Source organism: Scleropages formosus, chromosome 17, assembly GCF_900964775.1.
Source record: "Scleropages formosus chromosome 17, fSclFor1.1, whole genome shotgun sequence".
Lineage (NCBI taxonomy): Eukaryota > Metazoa > Chordata > Actinopteri > Osteoglossiformes > Osteoglossidae > Scleropages > Scleropages formosus.
The window spans coordinates 7,494,924-7,509,462 of record NC_041822.1 but is presented as its reverse complement, the minus strand read 5'-3'; the positions used below and the strand labels follow the sequence as shown (position 1 = coordinate 7,509,462).

The 14,539-nt window shown below is 40.2% G+C and overlaps 1 protein-coding gene across 1 annotated transcript in view; it reads right to left on the bottom strand.

Moving 5' to 3' along the window:
• The window catches only part of fras1 (Fraser extracellular matrix complex subunit 1), a 101,451-nt gene that overhangs the window by 12,463 nt on the left and 74,449 nt on the right, over positions 1-14,539 (bottom strand). Inside the window, exons 34-54 of the mRNA XM_029259455.1 lie at positions 14,255-14,392; positions 14,099-14,131; positions 12,754-12,885; positions 12,294-12,422; positions 11,934-12,181; positions 11,675-11,826; positions 10,841-11,003; positions 10,184-10,316; positions 8,280-8,470; positions 7,789-7,945; positions 6,907-7,170; positions 6,588-6,776; positions 5,627-5,746; positions 5,347-5,526; positions 4,386-4,510; positions 3,617-3,757; positions 3,301-3,528; positions 1,431-1,544; positions 979-1,129; positions 722-881; positions 446-614 (exon numbers count right to left, since the gene is read on the bottom strand). Coding sequence (XP_029115288.1) covers positions 446-614; positions 722-881; positions 979-1,129; positions 1,431-1,544; positions 3,301-3,528; positions 3,617-3,757; positions 4,386-4,510; positions 5,347-5,526; positions 5,627-5,746; positions 6,588-6,776; positions 6,907-7,170; positions 7,789-7,945; positions 8,280-8,470; positions 10,184-10,316; positions 10,841-11,003; positions 11,675-11,826; positions 11,934-12,181; positions 12,294-12,422; positions 12,754-12,885; positions 14,099-14,131; positions 14,255-14,392 — 3,317 coding nt within the window. The remainder of the gene's footprint in view (positions 1-445; positions 615-721; positions 882-978; positions 1,130-1,430; positions 1,545-3,300; positions 3,529-3,616; positions 3,758-4,385; positions 4,511-5,346; positions 5,527-5,626; positions 5,747-6,587; positions 6,777-6,906; positions 7,171-7,788; positions 7,946-8,279; positions 8,471-10,183; positions 10,317-10,840; positions 11,004-11,674; positions 11,827-11,933; positions 12,182-12,293; positions 12,423-12,753; positions 12,886-14,098; positions 14,132-14,254; positions 14,393-14,539) is intronic.

The following is a 14,539-nucleotide window of genomic DNA, read 5'->3' as shown; positions in this document are numbered from 1 at the left end:
CAGGACGCCAGTCCATCACAAGGCACCCCAAGCGGGGCTTGAACCCCAGACCCACCAGAGAATAAGCACAGGTCAAACCTGTGCGCCACCACACCCCCCTAACAGTAAGCTGTACTTAACAATTGTGGACAGGATAAGTGAAAATCCAGACATCGGGACAACGAATAACGACAGGATGTGTATAAGCATAAAGAATTACGACGGTCTTCCTGTAGCACTTGTGCATATGATCAGTGTTCTTGTCCAGTGTTACTTGTATAACTTGGTTAAGAACTATACATTTCTGTAGCTCAGTACCTGGAACCAAATAAGATTTTAAGAATAATCCTGCTCGAGGGTACAGGAGCCCTTCTCCTAATGAAGTGTGAGTCTGAAAGCTTTTGATGACCACTGCAACAAAACAGCAGGCCAGTTTTGAAGCACCCGTAGACAGCCAAGGCCCTACCTGACCAGCGTACTCCACATAGTCCTGTAGCCCAGGCCGGGACCCCATGCTGGAGGTAGATGTGGCAGTTCCCTGTTCGGTTCGGCACAGCACGATGGAGTACTGATTCAAGTTCCCCGTTCTCTTGACCGTCACAGCCACGGAGCCAGCCTTCTCACTCACATTGTAGCTGTAAACACAGAAAGCAATTTGGGAATTTTATGAACAAAGTCCTCTTAGTGAACACCTAACTGAAGTATGCAAACTGAAAAGGACCAGGGAGGCAAAGGCACAAACCTTGTGTATTCAAAACTGATCAGAGACCACTGGATGTGGAACACATTGTCACTGACCACGTTGGGTTTACTATCCTTCACTAGAAACTTGAAGTTGTCCATGGTTTGCTGGATATTCTCCTCATTAACAACGTAGCGTATTAAGCCCAAGTTTATATCAGCTGTAGGGACAAAAATGTATTAAGGACAATCAGTGTCTTCGCTGCCACAGACCTGCAACAATTCTTTGATATTTCCATCACAAGACTATACCAATACCTTGTGTGAAACTAGTGATGGGAGTGCCAGGCTTGAGTTTGGTCTCCAGGAAACCATGTTTAGGTTTAGTGGTGACTTCATACAACAACTGGTTATTATCGGTGTCTGGGTCCATTGTCAGAAGCTCCTTCTTTGAAATCAGATTTGTAGCCTGCAACCAAAGGGTAAACAAAATTTTGCTTTTCCAGCTCTGTGAGCATTTGTTTCAGATGCCTTCGTTGTCCAACAGGGGGTGCTGGAATTGCACCGATGGGGTGTGCATCTTCAGCTCACATTCAGTTTTAAGCCATTTTCAGAACTGTTTGTAGTGTTAAACCTGCTAGACATGTAATTATAAGCACTTTTAAATACACTTTTTGGGCATTTTTTCAGTCGGTGCCACATAACCCAAAATGAGAGCAACATCCAGGAGGAAAGACAAAGGAAAGTGCTCAGTCCATGTTTCCTGTTACCTTGTTGTCCATGTACTCCAGCCACTGCAGGCCGAGATTAGCGACAATGCGAGGTGTGCCATCGTCCACTGGAAGGATTTCAATCTTAAACTTCTGTGGAGCAGCGGTCACAATCTAAAGTACAGAGCAGAAATCAGTGGGTGCCCGCACTCTAAACGGCAGTCCTCACAGAAACAATTCATTTTACTGTAATTTTGTGACTGGTAATACTGCTAATGTTTCCTAATTGCCCACACACTGTCCTGTTACTGGTGTGGAGGACAGTGACTGATTGCTGATATTGACTACAAAGTCTCTGTGGCATTGTTACCAGAAAAGATGGTTTATTATATTACTGAAAAAGAAGATGTGAGTCACAGGCTATGAGGTTCACTTGATAACCGAGGCCCAAAAAAGACTACAGATAACATAAGAAATGGGTGATATTAGGACCATCCTGACAAAGAAACAAACAAATAGGTGCATTTATTCTTTCATGCATTCTGAAATTGTTCTGAAACAGAATAAGAAAAAAAAAATTAACGCCAAAATGTCATTTCTGTTGTTTTCAGTGAGTTACTAAATCTTGACAAATATACACGCAGGCACACCGCGGTACACAGACTCCTGGTTTACAGTTTTTCCGTATAATGGCCCTAGAAAAGTTGTACTCATGTTTGGTATACGGAATGGCGAACCAATATTAGAGACTTTTTTCAGGTGTTTCAGGCAGACTTTACCCGGATGATATAGTGGGAAACTTTTCAACAACATATGATATTCTTTCAATTTTACATTTTTTTTTCCAAGCTGTTCCAGTTTTGAGGAATGCGTTACTTTTTTCATGTTTTTTTTATTCATGCACCATTGTACCTTTAAGAGGTGTCTCAAAACTCACCTGCTTCACACTCACTTCTTCCCTGATCTCGTAAGGGCTCAATAAACGTTTGTCATGTTTAATAGTAATTTTAATAACAATTTGTTTAATAGTGGAAAAGCAGTGTATGCAGCTGCTCACATAAAATACACTGGTTTATGATATGGCATTTCACAAATTGATTCTACTTAAAAAATAATGTGCCTGAATTCAAATCTCTCCTTCAGTTGATGTGATTACCTTTTTGTATTGTTCTCTGAGATCTACGTTACTTTGAAGAAATCATGTGTTAAATGAATAAATGTAAATGTATCTGTCTTTCATATGTTTACATGCACTTACTGTACAACATATTAGAAAAGAATAAAACTTCAACCGTAGTCTTTGTTAGTTTCCTTTTTGATTATGTTTAACATCTTACTATCCTAATGTTTTGATTACTATTTCTTGTGACTGTTTTTAAGTTTTTGGAGATGTTTGTGAAAATATTTGAGCATGTCTAAAATCCAGGAACCAACCCTTTTCCCCATTTAAAATAATGGCAAAGAACATCCTGGTTTACAGACTCATGGTATACGTTTTCAGGAACAAGTCAGGTTGGTATAACGGCGGGTACCTGCAAAGTATATGTGGTCCCCGACTTACAATGGCTCGACTTACAATTTTTTTTACTTTATGATGGTGAGCTGGCAATAGACCTTCAGTAGAAACCATACTTCGAATTATGATTTTTTTCCCAGGCAAGCGATATGCGGTGCAATAACTCTCTGGCGATGCTGGGCAGCGGCAGCGATCTACATCTTCCAGTCTGTCACACACAGGTGTGTATTAGGTGTATTAAATGCATTTTCGACTTATGATGGGTTTTCCTGAACGTAACCCCATCCTAAGTCAGGGACCACCTGTATATGTTCTGGTATCACTTAACCATTGCCGAAATTTCACAAAAAAGACGTATTCATTTTGGTACATAGAATTACAGAGGGAGCGCATCCTTTTTACGGCCACACTCACCTCCTGACCTCCCTCCTCCACTACAAAAAAAGGGTTGAAACCATCAGCTACGGTGAAGGTAAAGCGGTCCTTCAGAGAGTTGCTGCCATCATGATTATAGCTAATGCGATTCTGGTGGATATCATCCATTGTGAACGTGTTGGTCTGCCGGTAGTTCTGTCCATTATGTGTCTTCTCGATGGTGCCATGCCGTGGAGCCTGCACGATGGTGAAGGTGATGGAGTCCACCTAAGGAGTGAGGCAGATGATCGATATACATGTTCAGGTTCACAAGCTGAGATAAGTTAGACTTCAAGTGTGGCTTGTGAATACTCACCTCTGTATCTGCATCTGTAGCCTTCAGCTCAAACTCAGTGATGGTCTTCCTCATGCCTTCCTGTACCCTCATTCCTGGAATCTTAAGTACTGGCAATGAATCATCCACAGGCTGAATGGTGATGTAAAAAGTCTGGGCCACCTGTGAAGCACATAGGGACAATATCCAAGGAGGAAAGACACAGTTTTCAAGTGGAAAAACAGTGACTGTTGTGCAAGCAAGATAACACACCTGAGGCTATCCTAAATAAAAAGGGAGACTCTATTGTGTCCATTTCTGCACTGTTTCTGTCATATTCAGGCAACAGATGCCAGAGATGCTAGAGATGGACTTGTAAGGTTCCAGTTTAGTAAAAGGGCCTGTTGCTGTAGCCTTGAAAAAGATTCAGTGCTTACTCTTAACAATAGTAATGATAAAATAGTGCCAGAACTAGTTCTTCAAAGTGCAAAAATGGTAAGAATAAGATCCATAAACCAGAGGCTGTACGCAGACTGATGTGTTAAGTCCAGCACTTTTTGTTATTTTCCATTCTAAATTGAGGGGGCATGGTGGTGCAGTGGGTTTGGCCTGTGCCTGTTCTCTGGCGGGTCTAGGGTTCAAGTCCTGCTTGGGGTGCCTTGTGATGGACTGGCGTCCCGTCCTGGGTGTATCCCCTCCCCCTCCAGCCTTACGCCCTGTGTTGCCTGACTCGCCGCAACCCGGCTTAGGACAAGCGGCTTCAGCAAGTGTGTGTGTATGAGCTCATTCTAAATTGATGCTGCAGCCTTACCTCATTAATTCCATCAGACACCGTAAAGATGAAGTCATCCATATGCTTCTCCTCCTCACTCGTGTGGACGTACTGAATGTTACGTGAAGCCAGGTCAGCCTGTGTGAATGTGCTGATCCATGTCCCTGTTATAATAACCATCATAAAGTCATGCATCGTGATGGCTTACAGAAGGTTACTAAATAATAATTAACTGTGGAACCTGGGGTGTTAAGTAGCTGAGGAGAAACACAAATTAAAATGTAGACAGGACTGCCTCTTAGCCTAGGGTCTGATCACATGATTCTGTAAGAGAGTAGCTCTCTACAGCTTAAGGGCTGCTTGATGATCAGCTCAAAATTGGAACAAAATTATTACCATGAAATTGTATCTGACTTTGTTTCAGCTCAAAGTGCAGTATTCCTGAAAAAATATGGAAATCTGAAAATAACAAATATACCAGGAGGCACTGGGAAGTCACTAATTACTGCTGCTTTTTTGTAGGAGGCCTGGTACTGCGGCTGAAATCCACATTTCATCTTTAATATACAGGGGGTCCCTGATTTACGGTGGGGTTACATTCCTCGAAACCCATCATAAGTCAAAAATATTCTAAGTCGAAAATGCATTTAATACACCTAATACACCTCTGTGTGACAGACTGGGAGATGCGGGTTGCTGTCGCTGCCCAGCATTGCGAGAGAGTATCACTCCGCGTATCGCTTGCCCAGGAAAAATCAAAATTCAAAATTCAAAATTCGAAATACGGTTTCTACTGAATGTCTACTGCCAGCTAACCATCGTAAAGTTGAAAAAATCGCAAGTCGAACCATCATAAATCAGGGACCACCTGTAATACATTTTTCAAATATTACCTGTCTTTCTCAAATTATCTCACAAATTAGATGCTATTTTTCTGCTAAAATATTCTGGACAAGCAGTGTGTTTGCAGGCATTGCCAGTTACCTGAAGTGTGACTCACCTGGTGAGGCAGCATGCTCCAGGTGTCCCAGTTGTGGAGACTTCGTGATATGGTACACCAATTCCCCTGGCTCACTGTCCTGGTCAGTGGCTGACAGCTGCAGTGTGGTGATCTTCTTTGCCGAGTTCTCATCTAGCACCAACCCCTTGTTCACCATCACCGAAGGTGGCAGTCGGTCCTCTGCAGGACCACGAGGAGTCGGGGGGTCAGCATCGCAAAAGGAATGCCCTCTTTTTTCACAGCTGGAGTTATATATTAAAAATCACACAAGCAAACATACCAAGTATGCTGATGAAGAAAGACTGGTCAATCAGTTTGTTTCCTTCTGGATCGATGAGATTAAACTTGAATTCAATGCTGCCACTTTTAGCTCCCTTTTCATGCTGGTATTCCACAAATCCTACAAAATACTATATTCAGCACACTTGAAGAACAAGTGAACCTGAAGAAAACACACTTTTAATTGCACAGTATGTATATATGTCATTATGCAGATATTCATACTTAAATTGGCAATTAGATAATTTAGTATATATTTCACATTCATTTTCATTCATCATAGACAGTAAAAATCCTACATTTACAGGGTGTATTATTGAGATGATTATTAAAAAGGAGGTTTTCTTTTTCAATGAGAATGATGTTCTCACAACTGCTACACAGTTTGAACACAGAGCTGATACAGACATTTAAACAGTGTACCGTGGGCACGTAATTTTTGGTGCTCCTAGTCTGTGAAATATTTTACTAAACATAATCTTATATTAAAAACAACAGCAAGAATAAATATAAAAACTATATCTAATAATAAAAAAACTTCTGCTATACAATTTGATATAGCTATTAATTAAAAATTAATATATCTATTAATTAGATTTATTAATTAATAATGCAGTTTCTGAAATCCCTAATCTAATATAAAGTGATATAGAATATTAGAAGAATGTAGCTTATTAATTAAACTTAAGGTAAAAATTGTGCATTGTATTTTTCTTTGGGTTATATGTCACTTTCGAAAAAAGCGCGTTAAAAAAATGCAAATGTAAAATGTATAGTGAATTCCAGTAAACTGAGAACAACTACATGAGAGGAAAGGTGGATTTTATGACAATTTTACTTAAAAAGAGATGCCGATAACATGCAATTTTGCCTTACAGTAACAAAGATTTCTTGATCACTGGGTACTGTGCTGAAAGTTGAAATAAAAAATAAATGTGGAACAAAAATAAAAAAGGAAAAACCTTTGTTGATTTCCTCCTGTATGAAGCTTTTGACAGGCCCTTTAACTGAGATTTGGATCTTATTTCCATTTCTAGACAACTGGAGCCTTCCAGCAGTAGGATCTTTGGTCATGACGTATCTAAGCTTCAGGTTGTCTGAATCCACATCTGTGCCTTTGAGATGCTGGTCTGTGATTTTAGATGCGGATCCTGAAGAAAAATGCAGCATTTTGCAGTCAGAAATTATGCTGTTTCTGAAATCCCAAGCTAGTAACTATTTCCTTTGTCCCGGTGGCACTGGCGAGTCTAAAACAGCTGACCGATAGCAAATCTCCCTGACCTGCAGCGAGCTGAAGGCCTCGGTTCACAGCCAGCCGTGGACCCTCGCTCTTTTTCACATCCATGGTAAACTCCAACTGGCCCATCTCAGTGTACTGTCCATCAGTCACGGAGAAGTGCACCTCGTCAGTGCCCCCCATCAGGCCATCGGGAGTGTACACCAGCAGTTGGTCCAGAACATCTTGGTAGGTGAAGGTAGAGCCCTGAGAGAGGACATGGCCACTATCCAGCGACTGTGAATAGAATTGCCGCCTCCGTAGCTTCCCTGTGGTTGACGCCAAAAAGATAACGCCAGCGCTTTCACGGTTAATACTGTGAACTCTCACATGGCTCCCTTTTGTTTTATTTTAAGCCCACAACCTTCTCTAGCCTCCCTTTCCCTTTGTTATCGTTGCAGAGCAGTCTCCATCCCACAGCTTCTCTCATCCTTGGCAATCTCTATTTGCCTATTTTTCTCTCTTAAATTCCAGTTCCAGCTCCCATCCCTGGGAGTCTTTAATGAACTCAAACACTTAATGTATGTAAGGAGGAAACAAAAGGATATTAAAGTTAAGGCGAACTGCTACAATGATAGCACCTTTGGTATTACCTAATGATTCAGCAACAAACCCTTATGCTTTTACAATTCCCATCAGTGTCACTGACAATAAAAAATACCATACACCCTGCAGTAAAATTATATTACACAAGCATGAGAATAAAGCAGCTGCCTTCACTGTGTCCTTTGTATTACCTCTCAGCCACAAGATATACACCTCAAGTAATCACAGTGCTGCAATATTATATACATCTATTACATAAACCAAGAGTGGGCTCAAGGCCATGTCAAACTAAAAGATGAATTTGTTGCTCTCCTGGTGATGACAGCGCAGTCAGGACGCACCGTAAGTGGGCTTCTTGAGGACGGTAAGGATAATTTTGTTCTTAGGAGTGTCGAGGTCCAAGACAGACAGGGTGGAGTTGGTGATGACCACGCCAGAATTCTCCTCCACGTGGATGCTGCTCACCGAAATTATTGGAACTTTGTCCTCTTTACTTTGCTGAAAGGGTATGTTGTTTTGTTAAACAAAAATTTAAATCACCATTATAGATTTGAATGCTGAGAAAATTATCTGAAAGGGTCAGTTTGTTTTTTCCTTCTTTTTTATATCACTGCCATCAACTTACAATATTCTGCACATCTGGTAATGAGACTGCATCGAAGCCTGATTTAATAAGGTAATGACCCAAAGCATGCAGTCACAACTTGCACCTACATTTTTATACTACTGTTTGATTTAATGTTTTTTGACACCACCAAAATATGGATGGATCTATCATTCATGATTAAGGGAGGAAGTGGAGAATACAGAAAGGAAGTGAGCTGGTTCCAACCTGGATGTCAATGTAAATGTTGAAAGCTTCCGTCTCGCTTGTTCCATCACTTATGTAGAAGCTAAACGTATCTTGATAATGCTTCTGCTTCTGGAGGACATTCTGAACGTACACGATGTGGCCTGACATGAGGTCCTCCACAGAAAAGGGAACCGCATGTGTGATGACCCGAGAGCCACCAGTCTCCCCACCTACACGGACCAAGAACAAAGAAGTATATTTCATTCACTCATTTTCACGCTGCACAACTACTAGAGGGAAATTCAAAAAAAAAAAAAAAAAATTCTCCCAGTGGCTAAAATATCAGTCAGGTTGTTTTGAGTTCATAAATACTGTTTACTAGGATAGCTACTTTTTTGCAAGGCTAACATTAATACTGCAAAAACACTCTAAAATTCATAATTCATCTCCTATTTAAAAATAGATGCTACTTAAATCTGTAGACAGGGATACATTCCTTGTTGCCATTTAACAAAAATACAGCAGACATCAAAATCCCAATTCATTCTAACCTCTGTAAATGATGACAATTTCAAGGCCACAAAGTTTTCAGAAAAAAATAACAAATGTGCAGATATCTCCTAAAGAATGTATGCAGGGACAAGAGCAATGCCTGACTACTTCATGGTTATTATTTGGTGAGAATACCTTAACAGTTACAACATGAGTACAACAAGAAAAACAATCTCAAAACTTACAGGGACTCATAAATTTCAGAAAGCGCTCCGTGATGTTTCTGAAGAAACAACCAACTTCTGCTGTACAATATAACAGACAAAATCAGCCTACTGAATGAATCTAGTTTCACTTAAGGCCTTCAGTGCTCATGATAAAACATTTCCAGTCTTCAAGTCAATTAATATGGTAACATGTTATTGTATAGGTAACACGCACAGCTGTATTTTGTGTTCCTAATTCCCTATTGGTACATTTACACTTGGTTAGTCTGTTTTATAAAGGACAGTGTCATATAACGCAGAAGACTTCGGTAGGCTTTTTGAGATTTTTAATGTGAATTTATTTAGCTTCGGCTATATTGTTCACACCCGCACCGCAACGAACAGCAACTGACGCCAATCAGGCATCTGACAACAATCAGAGCACTAGGCTTTAAAAGACCCTCCTCAGCCCCTTCGCACTTGTGGAATCTCTTTGAGACAACTGCCCCCTTTGCGCTCTCTCCATCGCTTAATGTCTGTGTTCTTTTTCCCATTTTCACCTTTTCTTTTTATTTGCCAGTTTCAGATATGGTTTTTTTTCTTTGAAACTGTCTCTAAGGCCAGCCTTTCAGTCGTCTTTTTACTGCAGATTTCTGGGTGATTCCAAACTTTTCAATACCAGTGACTATACTGCAGTTTTATCCCTCACCAACACTAACAACTTATTTCTAAGTCTTTTAAAATGGAAATATTTTATAAAACAATTTTGATGGAACAACGGTTAACTGATATATTCATAAATAAGACGTTTAGGAATCAGCAATAAAAAAAATAATGAGTTTCTCAATCAACCACACCGAAAAATTTGTTTTCATTCCACTTATTCATGCATGAGATTGCCCATCATCTTGCATGTGAACTAGGGCTTCAGAATATTAAAAACAGATAATGACTATGTGTCCCACTGTATTGCCTGACTTGCTGATCAGTGCTCTGTAAACAGAGATACGGGAGAACGGAAAACACATAATGCCTCTGTACTTGGCAGTGTCACGCAAAAGTTGGCTGCGTAATATACTGGATGGTATTGTGAGATTTTTGGAGAACTGGAGCAGGCAAACATGCTTCAATAAGGCTCACTGGACAGCCATGTAATACCACACAAATGGCACATAACTGTACTTAAGCTGTTTGAATGTGCACCACTGTACACCATAAAAAGCAACTGCAAGTCTCCTCACTCACCTTGGTTTGTGTTTTCAATGAAGCCATATTTAGGGGTGCTGATCAGCCACACCAGAAGGTCTTTTTTAGGTGTGTCTGGGTCTGTCACTATGATGTGATTAGCAGATAGCTGCACCTTGCCTCCTTCTTCCACCTAGACATTCATTGCAGAGTGGTAGAAAAGTTAGTACAAAGGATATACCAGCAACAAGCAATACAATATATGCAATTTGCTTTGTAAAATGTGAATGAAAACAAAGACAAAAATGTACTTTTTACTTTAGCTCTCTGGACAAATTTATGTAGAACAGAATCTAGCTCAGAGAATCTCCATGCAGGGTACCACCAAATTTAACTAATCAGCTTAAGTTTTGAATATACGTAGAGCATGTAACCTAAATAGTTAAATTCGATTGTTCTGGGCACAGCTGATAAAGAATCTTTGACACATCCACAGCGATAGCTAAAAATATTCGGAGTGCACTGCCCTTTAACATGCACATCAACACATCAACTTTCAGTCTTAAGCTAATTTTTTAAAATTCACTGGTAGAATGTCTATTTTTAAAAGAATTTAATATTTGGAGCAAAAATCCAAGGAGATGTCAGTCACTCTTCTGGACAGCGGTTAAAGGTATCCCTTCAAACCTGCCAAGAGAGACAGGATGCCATACACACCTGGATGCCGCTGCGGAATGTGACCACAGGTGGCTGCTTCTGTGCAGTTGTTATGGTTATGGTGCACATCTGATTGTCGAGACGATTGTTCTCCTTATCGTAAACGGTGAATAGAAAAATGTCTGTGACAGGATGATTTCCAGTTTCATAGGATGTAACATACCTGCACAGAAAGATGTCGAAAAACAAAAACGTAGATTCATTTAGACATAATAAAAAACAAGTGTATGATACTGCAGAGAATGCATACAGGTTTTTATCAGATTGACGGACTGTATGTGCTTCATTGTCTAAAACATGATCAGCCCTAACAATGAAAACCCTGAGTTTAAAGCAGAGACACATAAACCATCAAAGTCAACCAGACTGTGAAAGCATGGCTCCTCACTGGAAGAGGTCTTCAAAGAACTTTTTATAAAAAATTAACTTCACATGTTTAATTTTACAGGATAATGTTGCTAGTTGCTAGAAACAATAGACTAACAAGAGGATGGTACTGTCATTTTTAATTACACTCCAGATGGCAGTAATGCTGACGTATTGTTTAAAACTTGAATAGCTATCACTGACTTTAGTTTAAAACACATTTCACTGTAGCAGTTTATCACTTTATTGCAATTTTACATAATTAAATGACTTAATTAACTGAACATCACCTTTTCCTATAGCCCTCAAAAATCAAAACAAGAGCAGTTAGTAAAATTATTATGGATTGAACAGGAATGTCCAATATACAGCTTTTTTAAGAAAATTAATGAGAAAGACTAATTATGTGGAGAAAATCTTCCAGGACAAATTGGGAGGGAAAAAAAAAGAACTAACTGGCGACCGTACCGTATCTGCTTTTGATTGATATCCTCCATAGTAAAGAAAGAGTCCTTCATCAGTTCTTTGTGATGTGATGGAGAATCAGCTAGGGTCAAGATGCCATACATGGGAACAGAGACTAATTGGATACGGATCTGCTCATCTGAGGAGCTGTTATCCTGAAAAGAAAATAAGAAGGCTTAACAAAAGCTACCAAAAAAACTGCAAAATGGACCTGCAGCATTCACTGTGTTTTGTGCTCTGTGGATGAGTTTAATGTACTAACCACGTAAGCCAGGTGGGCACGAGTGATGACGGTGCTGCTCTTCTTAGGGACCTCCATAGAGAGCAGCGCCCCAGGATCTCGCTGGGGCCCGTCGTCCCTCACCCCCATTACAAGCACCCGCACCGTCGCTTCTGCTTCAGATAGACCATCTGTCACTGTGAATGTCATCCTGTCCTCCTCCATTGTCAGACCTGTATGTTTGTACTGCAGAATGTTGCGTGTCATGTCACTGAAGGAGAACTGGTCACCTGCGGAAAACAACCATGTTGTCTTTTATTAAGAGATTACACGGAAAACTGTGTGCATTTATCCTGCAACAGATCAGACAGCAAAAGGAATAGATGCACAACAGCTGCTCACCATTCAACATTTCAATGTGGACACCCTGGTCTACTTTCAGGAGAGATCCATGCTGAGGAGCTTCCAGCAATATGAACTCCAGCTCATCTGGAGCAGTGTCCGCATCAGCCACAGCCAGCTGTTGAACACCTACGTGATAGCAGGACACTCAAACCACTCAAAATAGAAGCCGATACCCACAATTTGTTAAATTGTGGACATTTGTGTAGGGTACACAATAACTTGGAACTGTTGAGGAAAATCTCATGGAGACTTAGGACTACACAGCATGACTAGTGTGTAGACAAGGGACAGTAAAGCAGAATTTGTTGGTGAGATAAGACACACAATCAAGAGGAAATTACTTAGTGGATGTAAGGCTCAGAAAACCATTTTGACCATAAAGATGAGCAATTGTTATTCCCTTCTTTAACCGAACTCCTCAGTCCACAGGTAACCCCACAGTACGGATGTTTCTTACCCACAGGGGCTCTTCCACCCAGACTGACTCTCAGCACTGGATCCAGGATCTGGAAGGTGGGAGGCTGTTGATGACTGGACAACAGGCGGATAGCAAACTGTATCTCCGGAGTGGTGTGTTCCCCATCTGACACTGTAAGGCCATAGCACTTTGTTTAATCATACTTCTATGTCTTCAATTCCAGCAACCTCAATAGGGTGAAATAAAAATGCTCACAGTGTGAAAGTGTTTCTGAATGAAGTGACCCTAGAGGACTTGCAAAAACAGTGCAATGAAAGTTTTTCAAAAATGACTAGTTTAAATAATTTAACAATACAATTTGTGCAGAAGAGTAAGGAAATACATTATTCATTAAATGGTCATTACTATAGATTGTCAGAAGCCTACATAACAGAAATTCTTGGTGACTTGTCTCTCTTTCGTTAACCATACCGAGAAACATTTACATCTATTCATTAGGCAGACTTTTTTTTCCAACTAGTATTTAGCTGATGCCTTTCTCCAAGACAACTCTACAATGCAAGATATGCTTGTATTCATCTATCTATAGAGGACAACAATATGCACACAATAACACACTAAGGGTAATTTGGGGTAACCAATTCACCTGAAAATGTCTTTGTACTGCGGAAGCAAATCCATACAAACGCATGGATAACATGCAAACTTCACACTGACAAAAGCCAGATTTAAACCCACATCTGAACACCCAGCACAGGTGCTGAAAGGCACCAGCACAACCCACTGTACAACTGTGCCACACAGAAACATGTCTTTCAGCATTCTGAAACTAGACCACTGTGGTTAACATTAAACTGGCAGCGAAAGTTCATGTTAGTCAGGCTCATTAGTTCATTTTGCAGTGTGCACTGCCTTTTAAGTTCATTACTCTCTCCCAGATAGGAGAAAAATATTTCAGGTTAAGAGGCCACAGAACAATTCCATAACATATCAAGCCAGCTATCACCAAATGAAATGTCAAAAACAGCAATGGCACCATTAGCAAAAACAATCAAATGCACTGCTAAATCATTTGTAAGATATTCCATCATTCAAGAAATACAGCCTAACTAGTCCCATAGGTACATATTCTGGCTTATGGCTGCCAGAGTTTTGATGCATGGTGAACAAGATGTGAAAAACAGTATTTCATTCACTCTTCAACAATATAAAGAAAAAAAGTTTGTCCTAAGTCCCTTAAATGACACATTGTACCATGTAATGACTGAAATGACAGTAGAGTCAAAAGGGAATTTAGTTATGTGGGAAGAAGATAAATTGAGAGAGGTGAGGACTATTAAGGCCAGAAACGGTACACTAGAGGCTACATGACTCCATTATGTACCTGTGAAATTGAAGATCACAGACTCAGGTAGACCTGCAGGAACAAAACACTGTTAGTGAAATTTTCTGTTGTTAGTGTTGACAAGTAATTTCCTAAGGGCCATTTACGGTTTCAGTCACTCAGAGTGATTTGTACATCAGTGATTGCATTGCTCACCTAGGAAGGAGTACGGGTAGAGTTCTTGCAGATGGGGCGGGGTTGAGGGGGGGCGATAGATAATCTTGCCACTATTGATGTCTGCTTGTGTGAATGTAGTTACAGGCTTATAAGGCCTGTCCTTGTGCTCAATGGTACCTGAGGTAAACACAGCTATATGTTCACCTCATATTCTACAAAATCAGAATCCATCGTGAAAAAAGTCTTTTTTACATATCAGATGTACTGTCACTATATACAGCTTAAAATGACATAGAAGATTTTTATTTAAAGGTTAGTTATTGT